This window comes from Ochotona curzoniae, unplaced genomic scaffold (genome assembly GCF_017591425.1).
Source record: "Ochotona curzoniae isolate NIBS_2020 unplaced genomic scaffold, NIBS_Ocur_1.0 contig_4838, whole genome shotgun sequence".
Taxonomy (NCBI): Eukaryota; Metazoa; Chordata; class Mammalia; order Lagomorpha; family Ochotonidae; genus Ochotona; species Ochotona curzoniae.
In genome coordinates this window covers 222,816-242,820 of record NW_024466399.1, presented here as the reverse complement: position 1 = coordinate 242,820, position 20,005 = coordinate 222,816, and the positions used below count along the sequence as shown (strand labels likewise).

The 20,005-nt window shown below is 41.9% G+C and overlaps 1 protein-coding gene across 1 annotated transcript in view; it reads right to left on the bottom strand.

Annotated features, from left to right (window-relative positions):
- LOC121161740 (RING finger protein 17-like) overlaps nucleotides 1-20,005 on the bottom strand; it is a 106,774-nt gene that overhangs the window by 17,827 nt on the left and 68,942 nt on the right. The window contains exons 20-28 of the mRNA XM_040988343.1: nucleotides 14,676-14,903; nucleotides 13,912-14,062; nucleotides 13,653-13,771; nucleotides 11,967-12,057; nucleotides 9,603-9,718; nucleotides 6,111-6,409; nucleotides 3,857-4,020; nucleotides 1,906-2,025; nucleotides 288-368 (exon numbers count right to left, since the gene is read on the bottom strand). Coding sequence (XP_040844277.1) covers nucleotides 288-368; nucleotides 1,906-2,025; nucleotides 3,857-4,020; nucleotides 6,111-6,409; nucleotides 9,603-9,718; nucleotides 11,967-12,057; nucleotides 13,653-13,771; nucleotides 13,912-14,062; nucleotides 14,676-14,903 — 1,369 coding nt within the window. The remainder of the gene's footprint in view (nucleotides 1-287; nucleotides 369-1,905; nucleotides 2,026-3,856; nucleotides 4,021-6,110; nucleotides 6,410-9,602; nucleotides 9,719-11,966; nucleotides 12,058-13,652; nucleotides 13,772-13,911; nucleotides 14,063-14,675; nucleotides 14,904-20,005) is intronic.

Genomic DNA, 20,005 nt, shown 5'->3' with positions numbered 1-20,005 from the left:
ATAACAGCAGCCTGCAAGCTGCTACATATATATTAAAAAACCTCCATAATTTAATACTGCTTTCCGTATCAAAACAAGAGTCTTCCAAGTTACTATAATAGGTTTGGAAGTTAAGTTCAAAATTACACTTATTTAAAACAAGCCTAGGAATCAAACTTTTTTATGTAAATAATTTATATTCATATAAGAATATATGCAACATTGCGTATCATCAAAAATTTCCTTCAATTATGTTTGTTATAATATCTTATAGTGAACAATTTAAACTAGTTTTAAATACAAATTACCATAACATGAATTTCCACTTCTCTCTTTGAAAGTAATTCCCGAAGAAGTTCTATTGAATCAGATTGCCAGACATTTCCCACCTATTTGGGAAATAATAAATTTAGATTCTCACTTTCACAAATAACAGCAGGAAGCAAATTAAGATATGCTACGTTAGCCAAAACAGGTAATACTAAATAATATAAAATACATGTTTTTCAAAGAATACAATGGTAATATGATAAAAGTATTACCATGAACTTGGCTGAGCTCCCTAGAGAGGACTTACCACATTTTAAGCTTTAAAAACATACACTGAAGACCTCACATTTAAAACTTTACAACAGGGCAATATGCCAAGGCAGTGCTGGCAGAAGTCCTGCAACCATTCTGGAAGGAGCAGTGACAGGGTGGCCTCTGTTAAAGCTCACGCTCAAGGAACTAAGCTGTGCGGAAGTGGCCCGTCTAACTGATCGCAGCGACACAGAGGAACCCAAGGTAAAGCCACGCAGCTCGGCCCCTCCGCGGCGCTGGGCCACAGACGCACACAGCCCAGGAAGACGCCGAAAGGTCTGGGTTTGAGAATACTTCCATGAAGGAATTTCTCTCAACTTGCAGTAAATGTTTATTATGAGAAACACACACAGACACACCCTGTTTGTCAGATGGCCTCTCAAACGCCACAATGGCAGTGGCTGGGCCAAACAAAAGCCCAGAGCAAAGCCCCAGTTTTGGTTTCCCAAATACTTGAGCCATTGCTTGCTTCATCCAATTGTACATATACCAGGGGGGAGTTAGAACCAGCAATGTAGCCAGTCTGTCCCAAGTCTTCGTGCTGGTTGCCAAATGTCCACTTTTTAAAAATTTTAATTAGAAAGTCAGATATACAGAGAGAAGGAGAGGCAGAGAGAAACATTATGCATCCTCCCCAAGTGGCTGCAATGGCCAGAGCTGAGCTGATCCAAAGCCAGGAGCCAGGAGCCTCTTTCCAGGTCTCCCATTCAGGTGCAGGGTCTCAAGGCTTTGGGCCGTCCTCAACTGCTTTCCCAGGCCACAAGCAGGGAGCTGGATGGGAAGCGGGGCTGCCGGGATTAGAACTTGTGCCCATATGGGATCCCTGTGTGTACAAGGTGAGGACTTTAACTGCTAAGTTATTGCACCAGGCCCCAAATGCCCACTCCTATAAGAAGGTTTTCTTATAGGAAACCATAAATAAAATTTATTTTTTTTATCTTAATAGACCTACAAATTACTTTTTTTGGAATTCTTTGATTTTGATAGTTCATTTTCTACATTATCTTAAGAAAAAGGAAAGCTAAAAAGGTACTCCTATTCCAATGTACCCAAACGAAAACATCAGTGCTTAATTGAAGTTTGCTTAGCAATCAGCATTTTAAAAAGTATTTTTTAAACATTACATTGAAATACTATCAGATGAATCTCATGGTGGATGTATGTCATGCCTTTTTTAAAGAAAATGTTTTCATTATTTAATTTTTATTATAAAAATGTACAAACTTAACTGTAGATATTTATAATTTTGTAACAGCGAAAGGGATTTTATTTTGCATTTTTATTTCTAACAAAGCATTAATAAAGTATTTAAAAATAATCATCCACAAATTATCCTGTACTCACCGGTACGGTTTTATAGAGTTGACAAGGAATACAAAACTGGGGTATATCAGGATATAACAAAATAGGGTAAAGATGACACTGAGGAATCTTCTCAGTGAATCCATGATCCAAATACTGTACCTGAAACAAGCCGGAGAAAACTTCATTTATTCTGAAAGTCAGAGATTGTGAGAGAGAGGAGAAAGAGACAGCTGACCTGTTGGTTTACTTTTCAGATGGCTGCAAGGGCCAATGACCATAGGCAGAGCCAGGAGCCTGGGGCCAGGAGCCAGCGGCCAGGGGCCAGGAACCAGGAGCCAGGAGCCAGGAGCCAGGAGCCAGGAGCCAGGGGCCAGAGGCCAGGGGCCAGGAGCCAGGAGCCAGGAGCCAGGGGCCAGGGGCCAGGGGCCAGGAGTCAGGAGCCAGGAGCCAGGAGCCAGGAGTCAGGAGCCAGGGGCCAGGAACCAGGAACCAGGAGCCAGGAACCAGGAGCCAGGAACCAGGAGCCAGGAGCCACATCTGGGTTTCCCATGTGGGTGGCAGGGCCCTAACACTGCCATCATCCTCCACTACTTTTTCCAGGCCTTCAATAGAAGACTGCTGGGATCCTGGCCTAACAGGTGCTGACTTTGCCTGCTATGCCACAATGTTGGCCCTGGCAGTCAGCATTTAAAAAATGAACAGAAGTGAATAAGAAATACCTGAGTTTATCACAGGTATGGTGAGTATGACTATGAAATGTATGTTTCTTCAGAGAAATCATAATATAAACTTTGAAGGGTATCAAGTTAACGAATCAAAAATTCATTTTATAAATGGCCTTACAGAAAAATACTGAAATACTTCTTCAATGTGTCAGAGAAACAGAAACTCAGATACGAGAATTTTAAAAAAGTATTTGATTTTCACATAAAGCTATGAGCTGATTAAGACTGTTCCACTTTTCCTGTGTATTCAAGAAGAGAACGACCCATATGCAAATGATCACTGGCAGTTGCAGACATGACTCTGTCAGCATGCAGATGCTCATCTTCACCCCAAATCCAAACATTCGAGTCCCAGCAGCCCACAGTGGTGCAGTGTGTTTAACGTGTCATTTGGGATGCCAGCACTCCGCTTGAGTACAGGGCTGAGACCTGGTTACTCTGCTTGCCATCCACCAGCCCTTCCCGGCAGGCAGCAGAGAACGGCTCAAACACAAGTGCCCTGCCAGTCACTTGGGAGGCTTGTGGGGTTATTGGCTCTGACTTTGGCCCGGTTAGCACCAGCTGTCTGCAGGCTCTGGTGCAAGAGCTCAGCAGTCAGGAAGCACACGCTTGGATGGCAAGTCTGGGACAGCCATGCACTGGGGGCATGGATCAGGGTAGGTCACAGAACCTAAATTTTAATTTTCGAACTGGAAAAATAATAATGATAGCTATGTCCAGAACAGTTGTTATGAACAAAATATCAACATGAAAGCACATAGGTAAAATACATGGAATAGTATATACTTATTAGGTATCGCATCAAACAGAAAACAAACTTCCCAAGTAAAGAAACAAAAGTATTTTCTTCCTACTAACTTAATTAAATCTGAAAATTTCAGGTACTCATTATCTGATAAAGTACCTAATTATTTTTGTTGCTTTATTTTAGAAAATTCAATTTAAATGAAGTTATTTTAGTCTATATTTTTATGAATGCATTTTAAACTATTTTTGAGGATTGGTGAAATTTGAGTGATACTTCATAAGTCAGCCCTTTCTCTCAAAGCATCAGCTATGTCATAAATAAATTTTCTAGGTTGACATTCTATTTGAAAAAGAAGAAAAATTTAACTACAAATCAAAGTATAATACATCTACTGAGTGAACTTTTAAACTGAACTTATCAAAAGATCTTTTAACCACATCCTCATGTCTTTATACTCAAAGACCACTTATGTTCCAGCAGTTCATTTGAGAACAGTCACAAACCACACGGCACTCACCCTGACTGTGCTGCCTGCTGCTTCCACGACCTTGCCCCTGTACCACAGAGTGTCAGATCCTCTTATTGCACAGGCTTCTCCCTTCTTCCACAAATAAGGTTCCAAAAGACCCAGGCACTTTAGATTATTCTGAATTTCATCCATCATTTTGGACAGCTCAAGCTCTGAAGAAATGATTCGAACCAGAAAACGTTTAGGACAATTCTCTAACTACTTTGCAATAACAAGTCATTATCAATCTTATTTAAGCTCTTTATATCTTTGCTAATAAGGAATTAAAAACAAGTCACATAGAACTCTTAGTCTGTTTCAAAACATTACCAACAGCATATATGACAGTGCAAATATCAAGAGCTCTAAATGTACCAGATGGCCTAGAAGGAAATAATTAGTAATTTGTAAGTTTGATAACACATCTAAATAAAACAGTACAAGCTATATGTTGCTTGATGTTAAATTATGGTACAATTCTGGGGGTATAAACTGAAATTGCTTTACTGCTAATAAGTCCATTATTTCTACAGTAAGTCTAGTTTTATAACTAGTATCACAAAAGGCAAGCTCTGTTAACAGTTGTGGGACCCTGAATAGTTCTTTTTCTCCCATGAGCCTCAGTATATTTTTTTCTATAAACAACTGGCAACCCTACCTCTTAATTATCAGCATGGCATTCAGCACAATGCTTCGACTAGAACAACCCACCCATTTTAGTACTAAGTAAGTATTTGCACTTGTCAAGGCCAGCTTCTGGCTCAAGTACTATAATTATAGGTTTCCAAACACTGTTTACTTCTTCTGTAACAGCCAAATGCACAGGTTTATTCTTTTTTTCTTTTTTAATTAAAAAGTAGTATTTAGGAGATAAACAAAGGAGAAGTCTTAGTGAATTTCTAGCTGCCATCCCCTCCTGGGGGAGATGGACTCAGGGAGTTAGTGGCACCTAAGCTCTGTGAGTGCTGTCACCTGAGTTACGGAATATATCCCACCCAATGGGAGAATTTGCATAAAAGCCCAAGGACATATCAGGATGGGTCTACATGTTTTCAAAGGATTCTGAATCTCCAGTCATTTGTTATGTTTTTCTCCTTATTTATTTTCTAACGTAAACTTAATTTTTGTCTTACAGAGCCCCTGAACCTGTCTGAATGACAGGTCTAGGAAATCTGGAAGTCCCCCATCTCCCCACCATGCCTGTGCATCTTAACCCCAACGTGGGCCAACAAGGAAGACAGAGTAGTAAGCAACAGCTTCATGTGTACTCTCTCCGATTTAAAAATTTACGAGTCATTTTACCTGACTAATTTGGGAGCGTCATTCAATTTGCCATAACAGAGGAAATGGGAATTTTTGAATAGTATTTTCTTATACTGAGAACGTCCTCACTATAACATAAATGGCTATGCTAAAACAACAAAACATCCAAATAATTATGTGCAAGGAATTAGCTTCTTTTTTTTTTTTAAGATTTATTTATGTTTATTGGAAAGGCAGATCAGAGAGAAAGATCTTCCACCTGCTGATTCATATCCTAAGTGGCTGCAATGGCCAGAGCTGAATCAATCTGAAGCCAGGAGCTTCCTTTGGGTCTCCCCCATGGCTGCAGGGTCCCAAGGCCCTGGGCCGTCCCCCACTGCCTTCCCAGGACAACAGCAGAGAGCTGAGTTAAATGTGGAGCAGCAGGCACAAAAACCAAGGTGAGGAGCCAGCCACGAGGCCATGGTGCCGAGCCTGTGCTAGGCACTGTTAAAAGCACATTGCATGCCTTGCAGAAAAATCATTTAACCTTCTTAAAAATCCTTTTCAGCGCCCAGCAGCGTGGCCTAGTGGCTAAAGTCCTCGCCTTGTACGTGTCGGGATCCCCTATGGGCGCTGGTTCTAATCCCAGCAGCTCCACTTCCCATCCAGCTCCTTGCTTGTGGCCTGGGAAAGCAGTGGGGGACGGCCCAAAGCCTTGGGACCCTGCACCTGCATGGGAGACCTGGAAGAGGTTCCTGGTTCCTGGCTTTGGATCGGCGTAGCACTGGCTGTTGCGGCACACTTGGGGAGTGAATCATCGGACGGAAGATCTTCCTCTCTCTCTCTCCTTCTCTGTTTATCTGACTTTGTAATAAAAATAAATAAATCTAAAAAAAAAATCCTTTTCAAATGAGATTCAAAGAAATTCACTGCTTGGCAACATATATCATGCATATCTATCTTACTAGAGATGTGTAGTATGTGTTCACCAACTAACCTTACAGAATAAAACATCTACCTGATAATTTGGGTATTATAAATATAGTTCCATCATCACTAATGCAGCTGACGATTGCATCAAATACTTTCATCTTCGGGATAGCTGGTGGTTTGTAGCATCCAGGAGCTCTTGGTTCTGAGATTTTTTCCTTAAACTCATCAACTGTGTTCATGCTGGGTTCATCGGTTGTGTCAACAGATGTTTTGTCAGGGTCGAAGCTAAGTTTAGTACACTTGGTAGTTACTGAATCTTCCTGTTCCGGGGGCAATTCCAGAGACTTCTCAGATGCTGAACAACTGTCAGCTAATTTATTAACTCTGTAATATCCAAGAAGAACTCATTTGAGCATGAATAAATACAAAAACATGCAGAAAACTAAACATTTCTCAAATAAACTTGAAACAAACTGTTTGCTACATACTGTACATGAACATAATATGCTATAAAAAAGATTTTAAGTTAGAAATTGATGAAAATGACAGTATAACTTCATCTCAGTGTTTTAAATTAGTGTTGCCTCTTTTCACACTACTCTCCAATATTCACATGAATTAATCCTAAGTATTGTACAATTAATTACTACTGTTGGAAAATATAACACCTGCAAGTTGATTTTAAGAAATTACAATCTGTTCCACAGACAGAACATATGCATGTGGCAAATTATCAACATTTAAAAAACAATACAAAGAAATTATGATTTCTAATTAAAAGTAAGGTGCTATTATTAAAATACCAGGCTTAATTTTTTTTACTTCATTTTTTTCTCAATTTAAAAAAAAGGACAGTGAAGGAAACGATCAACAAACTGAAGAAGCAACCAACAGAATGGGAGAAAATCTTTGACACTACATAACCGATAAGGGATTAATACCCAGCAGCTACAAAGAGCTTCAGAAATTCAACAACAAAAACAACTAACCCTGTGAAGAAATGGGCAAAGGAAATGACACATTGAGGTCCACCTAACTCCAGCGAGACTGGCCTGCATTTGTAACTTACTAGCAACATCTGTTGGTGTGGAAGTGGGGAGAAAGGTATCCTACTCCCCTGTTGTTGGGAGTGTGTGCTAGTACAGCCACTATGGAAGTCAGTATGCAGGGTGCTAAGACAACTGGAACGGATCTATCACATGGCCCAGCTCACCTACTCCTGGGACCACATCCAAAGGAAGTGAAATCTGCATGAGACAAAGTGACCTGACACCTTACATTTATCGCAGTCAAATCCACACTAGTGAAGACATGGAAACAACCCAGATGCCCACTGAAAGAGGAATGGACAAAGAAACTGCGCTATACTTATTCTGTACAATACTACTCAGCCACCAAAAAGAATAAAATTCTACTTTTGCAACAAAATGGTCCCAACTAGAGAATGTTATGCTTGGAGAAATAAGCCAATCCCCCAAAGACATATATTCTCTCTAAAATATATTCTAACATAAGGCATCATTCATGCAAAAATACAAAACAAATAGATAAATGGCTCAAAATGTATATACACATATTCTCATAGAATAACTGTATAATGGAGACTGAGCATACTGGGAAGTGAAGACACATTGCAGTATGCATCTCTATTCCTGAAAAAAAGGACTCCCAATGAAATGGTTAAATATACCTTGATAATATGATACTAGATTTTCTACCATTATCTATACCTACAATGCCATGACACACTTAAGAATCCCTATACCTACAAAACTGTATCATGGAAAATTTAGAAAAAAGTATCCTTTGTGTCTGATGCTGTAGCATTTCAGACTAAGCCTCTCCCAATGGTGCTGGCATCCCATGCAGGCAGGAGTTCAAGTCCCAGCTGCTCCACTTTTAATCCAACTCTCTGCTTCCAGTTAATGTACCTGAGAAAGCAGTGGAAGACTGCCCAAGTGCCACCCTGTCAGAAATTCTAGGCTCTTGACTTCAATCTTGTCTAGCCCTGGTCACTGTGGCCATTTGGGGAGTGAACCAGCAGAAGCAAAATTTTGTTCCTCTTTCTGGAACTCTGCCTTTTAAACAAGTAAGGAAATAAATCATGTAAAAGTGGTATCGTCGGTGAGTAAAGGTGCTGCTCTGCTTCTTATCTAGCTCCCTGCCGAAGTACATAAGAAAACGGCAGAAGATGAGCTAAGTGCTCGGGTCCTCACCACCTACATGGGAGACCTGGAAAAGCTTCTGCCTTTAACCTGGTCCAGCCCCGCTGGTTGCAGCTATTTAGTGAGTGAACCAGCAGCCGAAAAATGCCTCTCTAGCTTTATTTAACTCAGTCTTTCAAGTACATAAACTTTTTTCTTTAAGCATGCCTACTGCACAATAAATAAATAAAAACCTCAGAGCATTGCCAATGCTGTTTTAGCAGAATTATAACAGATATTCATTACTTCTAATTTCCTGTGCTTTTCTTTTAGAATCAACATTATATTTAACAGCTATGCGAATTCCTCTCCCAACTTATCAAACACCCACCATAAGTGACAATCCTCTAAAACATCACACCAACATCAGTGGAGGCAACTTTAGTACTGACATGCCTAGCTTTTTTTTTTTTTACTTTAACTACTTTTTATCAAGGAACTGCAGTAGTCCAAAGCCAGAAAAACCCAGGAAAGACATATATAAGCTAGGATATACTAATTTGATTTAGATTAAAAGCATGAGCTTGACTGTCCTGGCCATTCAACCTGCATCGGGAATGGGCCCGAGTAAGCTGGATAACAACTTGGGTGTCCCCTAAAGGGCTGGATCCCCAGAATTCTAGTTCCTGCAGGATAGACCTTAATCCATTTACTATATGTGAAGCTGGGGCTCTGCTGAGTGACTAAGCTGGGTTAGGTGATCAGGGCAGTAACCCTATTGTGAAGTCACGATGGGAGCTGTGTGGTTTCTGCCTGCTGCTTGGCGCTATGACCCCTATGACGCCCTTCTGCCCAGCTAGTGAGGCAGCCACACCTTGGACTGCAAGCTCTGAAACCGTGTGCCTGTCTCAGGTACCGCAATCAGAGTGATGAAAAACTGACTAAATACACATGCACGCTGCAAAGCAGCCACTCAGAACTTTTGTTTGTAATCCCAGTACACCCCTACACCCTCTGCACCACTGGTGCTTAATCCCAAATTTAGTATGCAAAAGAATCTTTAAGTACAAATATTGCTCATTCTTTTATTAATTCTATTTAGTACAAATACATTTTGGTATATAACCACCAGAATTTTCAGCATTCAGCTCAAACCTGTCTGAGCACAAGATGCGAATGGCTCTGATTTGTTACCTGCCTTATATAGTTCTCTCTTTGGTTTCAATGTAAACACTCAGGGAAAAGTTAACAGCTAACATATCAGTAGGGAATTTGGAAATCTGCCTCTGAGTTGACTCCTGAGCAATTAATTGGCAAATGATCTGTAAGGGCAAGTAAGACGCAATCTCTGAAAGAACACATGTTTGAAGTTTTCACAGGTAAATGAGATGCATCCACCACGAACTGATGTAAAATAATGTCAAAGTCGGTACCTCCGTTCTCTCAAAGCCAAACCCTTTTTAATCAAATACTTAGAAACATCCACACGCTCTCCTTTCTCGTCTCTGCAGAAGATTTTCACAGGTAAAGGCCACGTCGTACTGTTGTCCTGCAGTGATAAGTCAAAGTATGAGACATGGAAATGAAATACTCTGTAAGCAAGAAAAAATTTCCCAACAGAGAAAAGTTACACATTCAAATATTTCAGAGAGAAGACAGCATGGAAGACAGTCAACGTGGACACACAGCTGTTTTTTTTGAAATATGCAAGATCTCAGGGTCAAGATGAAACTTACCATTCACTGCCCCTGCCCAATCTCCACCTCAAAAAGCAATCTGAAAATATTCCCCATCAAACTATGGAAGGTAAACAATAATGAATACGGTATCTCTACTGCCTTGAACTCTTTGTGAACCATAAAATCAAAATGTATTCTATAAGGGATACCTTATTTGCCCTATAAAAAGTGAAACAACAACAAAATACATAGGGAAAAATCTAAGACTTTTATAATCATTAAGAAAATAAAACATTTAAAAATTAGAAATTTCAAGAAAATAATATTTTTAGGTATCCCTAAAAGATACGTATCTTTTTCAATCCATGTTCAAATCTCATAATACACTGTCGTAGGATAATTGATTAGATCTGTAGGAAGATAACTGATTAGGAGGACTCTGGGGAGCCTTGCCAGTGTGGATCCAGGGCTAGCTACAATCCTGAGAAAACATTCTGGAAGCAGTTGATTTGGAAATACAGAGACCAGGAACTCCCTAGTCCTCATGTTTAGGTAGCAGCTCAAAGAGAGATGCTTCCTCAGGTTTGATCAAAGACAGGCAAGGGTGCCTCAAGTCAGCTTCTTCTTGCTGTTGTGTAAATTCCTCAAGCCCTCCTCCCTTAAGCTGACTTGACCCTCAGTCTTTAGTCTGATGCTGTTAATAAACATTGGCTGTTGACCATCAGCCCATGTGTATGATTTTTGGCTCCTTGCACCAAGTCCGTTGCTGCAGGACAGCAAACACACTTTTAATACAAAGATCATTAAAAAGTTTATGGCAAATCATATTATGAAAAAACAATGCATGGATTGCAAAAAATTTTGCTCCAAGACTTAAAAAAATTTTTTTTAAAGATTTATTTTTATTATTTTTATTGGAAAGGTGGATATACAGAGAGGAGAGACAGAGAGGAAGATCTTCCGTCCAATGATTCACTCCCCAAGTGAGTGCAACGGGCCGATACTATGCCGATCTGAAGCCAGGAGCCTCTTCCGGGTCTCCCACGTGGGCGCAGGTTCCCAAAGCTTTGGGCCGTCCTCGACTGCTTTCCCAGGCCACAGGCAGGGAGTTGGAAGGGAAGCGGGGCTGCCGGGATTAGAACCGGCGCCCATATGGGATCCCGGGCGTGCAAGGCGAGGACCTTTAACCACTTGCGCCACCACGCCGGGCCCTTAAAAAATTTTTTATTTTAGCAGCAGAGAGGATGGCAGGGCTCACATCTGCTGGCTTACTCCCTAAATGCCCACAATGGACCCTGGGTGTGGTCTGAAGCCTGGCGCTAACAACTCGAGCCATCACCACTACCTCCCAGAGCTTACTTTAGCAATGGGCTGGAGTTAGAGCAGGGGGTACTGAACCCAGACATCCCAATATGGGACATGGGTGTTCTTATCAATAGACCAAACGCCTACACCTAAATTTGTCATTAAAAATTTTTACTACACAGAGAAAGAGATCAACTGATTAACCCATGGGAGACCCCAGCTGAATTTATGGCTTCTTCCTGGCTCAGTTTTTCTTTTAATTGGAAAGTCAGATATACAGACAGAAACAGAGGAAGATCTTCCACCCAATGGTTCACTCCCCAAGTGGCCACAACAGATGGAGCTGAGCCAATCCGAAGCCAGCTTCTTCCAGGTCTCCCACGTGGGTGCAGGGTCCCAAGGCTTTGGGCCGTCCCCGACTTCTTTCCCAGGCCACAAGCAGGGAGCTAGAAGGGAAGTTGAGCTGCCAGGACCTGAACCGGCATTCATATGGGATCCTGGTGCATGCAAGGTGAGGACTTTAGCCACCAGGCTATCACTTGGGCCCCCTGGCTCAGCTTTGGCTGCTGTGGGCATTTGGAGAGTGAGTCAGCAATGAAAGATCTTTCTCCTTCTCTGATATTCAAATTAATATATTTAAGAAAATAATTTCAGGGTCAGCACTCTGGCACTTCCAAAACGCAAATGATCAACCCAAATATAAACTTCGCAACAAAATCCAAACAGCTGTTTTCCCAACAAGAAGTCAGAACTGACGAGATCAGCAATGAAGGCATCAGTACCTATCTCCTAATACCGACCACCCTTACCCACCTGTAAGATTATAGTTGCTACAGCTCCAGTTAGGTACAAGGAGAGGCAGTCGCAAGCTGTGGCTGTCCACTTGTTACTCCCACCAGTTGGCCTACACAGCAAAATGACAATGTTTTTATACAAAGAGCACTATGTAAACATATACATATATTTTGAATCAACTAAATAGTGAATAATCAATTTAAACATAGATGTATGTTATTTTCACAATCTTTTTGTCCATTTTCATAGCTTTGTTCATACCTTTAAGTGTATCTGCTACAGCAACAGTAAAGACCTTTGAAACTATACATGCCAATTGGACTTTAAGTTCTAACAGAAATGATATGTTTCTCCTTGATGATGTCTGGCACATATGTCACACCAGAAATGTCCAACAGAAAGTCTTTTGAGACAATGATTCCATTGTCTACTCTCAGAACTTTTCTAGAAGTTAGATTTAAGGCCATCTGCAACAGTTTACAAAAATCTTGTTTTCAATTCTTGATTTCATTCAGCATAATTGAAATCATTTGATAAATACGCAATTTCAAATGATTAGAAATGACATCAGTAGGCTTGGTGTGATGGCTAGGTCACTAAATCCTTGTCTTGCATGTGCTGATTCACGTCCTGGCTGCTCCACTTCCCATCCAGCTCCCTGCCTGTTGCGTGGGAAAGTAATACAGAATGGCCCAACATATTTGGAACCCTGCGCCCATGTGGGAGACCTGGAACAAGCTTCTGGCTCCTGGCTCTGGATCAGCTACCTTGGCTGTTGCAGCCATTTGGGGAGTGAGCCACTGGATGGAAGATCTTTTTCGCTGTCTCATCTCTGTAAATCTGCCTTTCTCACTAGATTGCCTGGCACACAAGCACACCCTGAAGACTCTAACATGGTTTTCAGATTCAGAATTTCACTGAATTGACTCATTAAATAAGTACGTAACATGGTCAATATTTCCATGTTAAATGGCTTGCAGCCATCAACTAATCCAATCAACACAGCATGTGGTTTGATGGAATAGGATTTGGTACCTATGTCTTTATTGAACTCAAGTTTACCTTATAATATTATTCCAAGTTAGTGTTGTATACCTTCCAGTACAATCTAGCTCTATTTTGAATGTCTGACAAATGGTGCTGTTAAGTTCCTTGTCAACATTTCTTGGATGTCTTTGATCATCTGTTCTCTGACAGATTTCTCAGCAGTTTCCTAACCACAATGTTGCTTGAGTCCTTCTGTGTTCCTGTAAGTAAGTGGTCTTTATACTGAAGGTTACTTTGGCAACTCGGTGCTGGTGTCTGGCACAGCACGGAAGCTACCTGCTGGGGTGTCTGCGTCTCACGTCACAGTGTCTGGGTTCCCACTCTGGCTCTTACGATTCCACTCTTTCACACGATCTTCTCTATTTCACTCTTTTCCCCTGATGTGCTGTTTCAGGTTTCCATGAGTTGCTAAAGCTATGCTGCTCCTGAAGTGATCTTTTTTATATTCAACAGTTGGAATTCTAGACCTTTCCTACACATTTCCCTAATGTCACCAAATTCATGGGCTCAAAATAGTTACCATCATCGCCTCTTAAAACCTCAAATTAACTAATTTGATGGAAACTTCAGGACACATTAGTAAATTAAAACTGATAAAAATTCATCTAATATTTAAAATAACAAAAAAATGAGAAAATTCACTCAGCTAAACACTACCTTATGTCAACAAGCGAGCATTCCAATGATAATCTTCCCATGGTCTTTAGACTTTCTTCAAGTTCTCGTAAACAGTTAATATTCACTACTACTTCAACGCCCACGTCATATAGCAAGACCTACAGAAACAATAATTTTAAGTCTAGGGAAATACATCATCTCAAAATAGTTTTTTTTATCAATTGAAAGGAATAAAAATGGGGGGAAACATGCCAAATGCATTCACTGTCGTCTTTATGTATTTTAACTTGGCCTTTACCTCCACCAACGTGTCTGTGACCACGCTGATGACCTGACCTCTGCGCCATTGATTGTTCTCTGGAACCTTCACAGCGCAGTGCATGTCGTTTTCCCATTTAACAGGTTCCCACTTGGAGTGTTCGTAAGCAGCTATCATCTTTTCTTCTAAGCTACGTAAAGAGAAAACAAAAAAGCTTTACCTTCTAAATTTTTTTTCTCATGTATTTCTCAGAAAACAGGTTTCCTGCTGAGCCCTCCCCATCCTCCGATGTCCTGCAGCCCACCCGGACACCTTGCCTTAGTCTGAACGTATCAAGCATACCTCCACCTCAGGTCTTTGAACTAGTTCGTCTGTCTGCCCGAGTGGACTTCGATCACAAGGCCTGGGTGCCTATCCCCACCCTCCTCCTTCAGAACAGTTTCATGTTGTGAGGTCTTCTGGCTACCCTAAAATTACATTCTCCAAATGCTTTATTTTCTGTATCAAATTTGCAGACATCTGCCATGCTACAAGTTTTATTTCTTCCTTGTTTCTCCCTCTATCAAGCTCCCTAACAGCAAAGACAGGTCTGTGTTTATACTACTGTCTACTGGCTCGCCTACAGGAGGCACTTAATAAGTGCTTGTGGAATAAACTGTAATGTAGTCAAAAATAAAAAAGGACCAATACCAGCTTTACATTTTTTAAGCACAGAATATTTAGTTAGCATACTCTTACTACTTTAAAATTCTACACTTACGACTGAAATAAATAAAATCACATGCACGATTTATATATTATACCTATTAATTAAGTTTTCAGTCAATAACCACTGAACATAAATCTTCTCGGGAGACACCACGTTACAGATATGCACGGGGAGTTCCTTGTTGTACAGTGACTGGAAACTCTCATTTGGCAGAGATTTGGCAGACACAGGATTTAAGTTGTTTACTTCATTTGAAATAATTTCTTCTGGGGAAGGATCCCACACTTCAGTGTGCTTCTCACAATTATTCTTGAGGGTATATCTGAAAAATGACAAAAGATCAGAATGGTTTGTATTTTTAAAAAAGGTTAACATATTTCTATTGGAAAGGCAGAGATACAGACAGGAGGAGAGAGAAGATGATCTTCTGTCTGTTGATTCATCATCTCCCAAGCGGCCGCAATGGTTGGAGCTGCGATGATCAGAAGCCAGGAGCCAGGATTCTCTTCTGAGTCTTCCACTTGGGTGCAGGGTCCCAAGGCTTTGGGCTGTCCTCGACTGCTTTCCCAGGCCACAAGCAGGGAGCTGGAGGGGAAGCGGGGCTGCTGGGATTAGAACCAGTACCCATATGGGATCCCAGTATGTGTAAGGCAAGGACTTTAGCCACTTGGCTACCACGCCAGGCCCACAAGGTTTCTTTTTGAATGTTTGGATCTGGTTAGATTTATGGACAAACAGATTCTAGTTTTGATTTGTTGCTTTGCAGTTTTGATATTAATAGCAGTTGCTAAATGTACTCATTTTTTTCCCCACAAATATAAAGGAAACTCAAAAAAACCCTAAAAATCAAAGCTTGTTTTCAAAACATGATTGAAAATACCAAATTTGCTCATAACTTCCCACTGACATTTTGTGTTCAACTAGAAAAAGAATAATTCAAATTTTCAACTTGAATATTTGGCCAAAAAGTATCAATTAGGGCAGGCATTTGGCTCAGTTGTTAAGGTGCCCCTTGGACACCCACATTCCATACTGGAGCACCAAGTTTGGGTCTTGGGCCTTTTTCCTATCACAGCTTCCTACACGGAGTACTCTGGGAAGCAGTACTGATGGTGCGTATTAACTGGGTTCCCGCCACCCACGAGGCAGGTCTGCATGGAGCTCCTGGCTCTGGCTGTTGCAGACAGTATCACTGTGGGCTTCTCTGATGGGAGCTGTTTGCTCTCAATAAGCACTCATATTGAGGGATGCCTACATTTTTTTTTAAAAGTTACCAATCTCTTTGCCAGTGAGAGTACAGCTGAAAAATAATAGCTAGTAAAATGTATTAAGCAAAATAATTATTTTATTCATTTATTTACTTTCTATTTTATTTTTATGATACAACTCCACAGGCTCTGGGATTTCCCTTACCCTTCCTCAAATTTCCTCCCCTCAACTGATTTCTCCCATATTATTACAACAGTAGATTCCAGTTAAGTGTTTTAATACTTAATAAACTGAATTCGTTTAGGTTAATTGTAGATAACTAGGCATTTTTACTTGTATAAAGGACAAAATTATTTTTCACAAGATACGAATAGTTGACTATAGCAATTAATAATTCTTGCTAAAACCAAGGAATGTGCCTTCAACTCTCCACATTAGCTATTCTTTCCTCCTGGAAACACTCTGGTTCTTGAATCACCCTTTGTGGACTCTCCTTTCCTCCCCGTAACTGACAATCCTCAGCATTGCATTGTCGCCAGAAGAGACTGAAGCGAATGATAACACTGACTATTTCCTTCATTCTCATCTTCTCACTTGCCAGTTAATACCCTGCTGCATTAACGGGCACTGCTAACCAGGTCCTCTTGTGAGTTTCAGACCCAGGTTTTCATTTTCTCCACTCACACCATTCAGCAAGCATTCACTGAGTGTGCACGGAGACAGAGCTAGGGACAGACCTGTCAGAGAGAAGAAAGGCACAATATGTCCTATGCAGACTGCTTTAAATTGGGCCTTTATCTTTTTAAACATTAGTTAACAAGCACAGTGAGAGAGTGAAAAAGATTTTCCATGTGCCCATTCATTTCCCAAATGCTCAAAGTAACTGGAATGGGGCCAGGCTGACGCAGGGAGTCAGGAACTCATAGCCAAGTCTCTCATGCAGGTACTGACTCAAACTTGAGTCCTCATCTATTGCCTCCCAGAATGAGAACTACCAGGACGGGGCTTGATCACAAGCATGCCCATGGGGGAAGCAGGCATCTCAAGTGCGGGCTTCAGCTGCTGTAGCACAACGCTCACCTTGGAGCTCGTAGCACAGGTATTCCTCCTTACATGAGGGACGTACGTACCAAGTCTCCATGATGCCTAAAACCACGAATAGTTTATACTCTTTTTTCCTATATATATGCACAATAAGATATGAGTAGATAATAACAAAACAGAACAAGTATAAATCATAGAAAATTTATTCAAATAATATCAGTTATTTCTGGGACTTTTCATTTATTACTTCATAGACTACACCTTCAATCCCAACTTCTTGTTCTGCACCTTCTGGAACTCCCATAACTCTTATGTTGGGCCTTTTAACCATATCTTTTAATTCTTGGATACTTTAGCTTGACTCAGTTCTGCTTCCAGCTTTTTGTTTCTTCCTGGTGACAAGAAATATCTTCCAATGCTGAAATTCTCTCTTCTGTCTCATTCACTCTATTTTTGAGACTCTCCACTGTACTTTTAATTTGCTCCACTGTGTTAATTTCTAACATATCACCCTTGATTTGATTCATTGCTATTTCTTGTGTAACATATTCCTTAAATTCTTTGAACTCTTGTGTTTCTCATTGTTGACCAGAAGCTTTATAAGGAGTTTTCTGAATTCTGTGTCCCCCATTTTATCAATGCCTTCCTCAGTTAACTTTGAGGGTGGATGAAGCTTTTGCTCCTTTGCTGGAGTCTTCAGCAACATTCATAGTGCCTTGGTTTTTTCTTTTACCTTTTGTAGTTGCCATTCCGGTTGATGGAATCTTCTCTAAGATGTATTAACTACAGGACTACAAGTTGATTTTTATGTTCAATCAGTGCCCTGGATTTGGAAAACACAATTGTCCCGAATAATTACTTTGTCGGCGGCACTGATCTTGTCGCCCCCCTGCTGGCAGATAAGTCTGAGCACCTCCTGGAGTTATTTTGGGTGAAGCTGGTGGCGTGCCTTGTCGGGGCTGTTTTTTCTTCGGAGCCTGTGCAGTGCTCTAAGATGGTGGTGATTTTGTTCCCAGCTTAGTTCTTGGGCAGCTCAGCTGTCCTCCCTTCATCTAAGTGTCTGGTCCTGTGACACTGATATCTGAGCACTACTGATAATATTAGCGCATGTGCAGTGTACCCCTCCTCCTCTTGCAGTTTATCACTGACTGGAGCTCTTGCCTCTCTGTGCAAGATGGTGCCCGTAGGAGCACCAACAAAGATCAGGGGGCTGTCGGCTGTCAGCTCCAGGGACCACCAGACCCTGCAGGCTGCAAGGTGGGTGCTTTTTCTGTGGGCTTAGCTCAGTGCATTTATCTAGTAATAAGCCCACTCTGAACCTTCACTTGAAATCCACACTTGCTGCCCTGCTACACGAGATGGCGCCAGGCGGGACATTGCTAGAGAACTGGGGCTGCTGGCTTTCAGCTCCAGGGACCACACAGACCCTGCAGGGAGCAAAGCCGGTGCTACCCTCACCACTCGATCAGTTCTGTGTGCTTAGCCAGGAACAAGCCTCCTCTGTGCCGCTCCATCAACTCCACGCTCAGTCTCCACACAAGATAGCACCTTGAGTCTCCAACTCTTTCTCCACCTGTGGCTGGCCCAAGTCACCCAGCAAGACTGGCAGGTCCCAGACTGTACTAGCCTTCTGAACTCCCCATGCGGACCCAGGCTCCCGCCTGCCTGTCACAAGAGTCAAGTGGAGGCCATTGCTGGATGTCTGGCTGGTGCTGGGAATGGATCACTGGAGCTGGGATCGCTGGAGTTGCAGCTTGCCGACTGCTGGTGGCTTTTTCTGTCCACTGCAACACTGCTCTGCTGCTGCTTCTCTGTGTCTAGGGGGTCTCCAGGTACCTCCTGCTTACTGCCTGACCCCTATTTTTTTTTTTCTGTAATCTGCTTCTTGTACTTTTCTCTAAAGATTCTCCATCATATCAAACGTGTCTGTACTCCAACCCGCCATCTTGCCTCTTCCGGGATTTTTCATTTAATGATTTTGGACTGTGGTCAAATCATGAAGGTGAGGAGAAGAAAGGGAGATGAGTGGTGGGGGTAGGGAGAAAGGGGTGACAGACAGGGAAGAGATCATCTCCCATCTGCTGGCTCTTTCCCCAAATGCTGCCAAGAACCCAGACTGGGTCAGGGCAGAGCTTGGGGCTGGGAACTCAGTTTGGGTCTCCCATATGATGGCAGGGTCCCAAAAAGTTGAACAATCAACTGTTGCTTCTAAGGTGTGCATTAGCAAGAAGCCGGAATATGAAGAAGTGGAGACTTGAACCAAGGTTATCTAGTAGGAGATGTGATTGTCCCAGCATCTCAAGAGGCATTTTAACTACCTCTCCAACTGCTTGCTCTCACATTGTTTGGATTACTGTAATTCTGTAATAAGTTTGAAACAAAATGGATAAAGGGCTCACGTTGTCCCTTTCAGGATTGTTTTGGATATGCAAAGTTCCTTGAGAATTCATCTGAGCAAAAGAATGGATTTTTAAAAAATCTTTTTATTATTTTTATTGGAAAGGCGGATATACAGAGAGGAGAGACAGAGAGGAAGATCTTCCATCCGATGATTCACTCCCCAAGTGAGCGCAACGGCTGATGCTATGCCGATCCAAAGCCAGGAGTCTCTTCCAGGTCTCCCATGTGCGTGCAGGGTCCCAAGGCTTTGGGCCGTCCTCGACTGCTTCCCTGGGCCACAGGCAGGGAGCTGGATGGGAAGCGGGGCTGCTGGCATTAGAACCGGCGCCCATATGGGATCCCAGGCGTGCAAGGAGAGGACCTTAACCACTTGCGCCACCACGCCGGGCCCTTAAAAAGTTTTAGTTATTTTTATTGGAAAGGCAGATACACAGAGAGGAGGAGCCTGAGAGGAAGATCTTCTATCAGCTCATTCACTCCCCAAGCAGCCGCAACATCCGGAGCTGAGCTGATTGAAAGCCGGGAGCCAGGAGCTTCTTCCGGATCTCCCACATCGGTGCAGGGTCCTAGGGCTTTGGGCCGTCCTCTACTGCTTTCCCAGGCCACAGACAGGGAGCTGATGGGAAATGGAGCAGTTGGGATACGAACTGGTGCCCATATGGGATCTCGCTGCCCATATGGGATCACTAGGCTATCGTACTGGGCACCAAGGGTGGATTTTTCTGTTCCCACCAAGCATATCACTAGGAATCTAACATAGACTGATTTGGG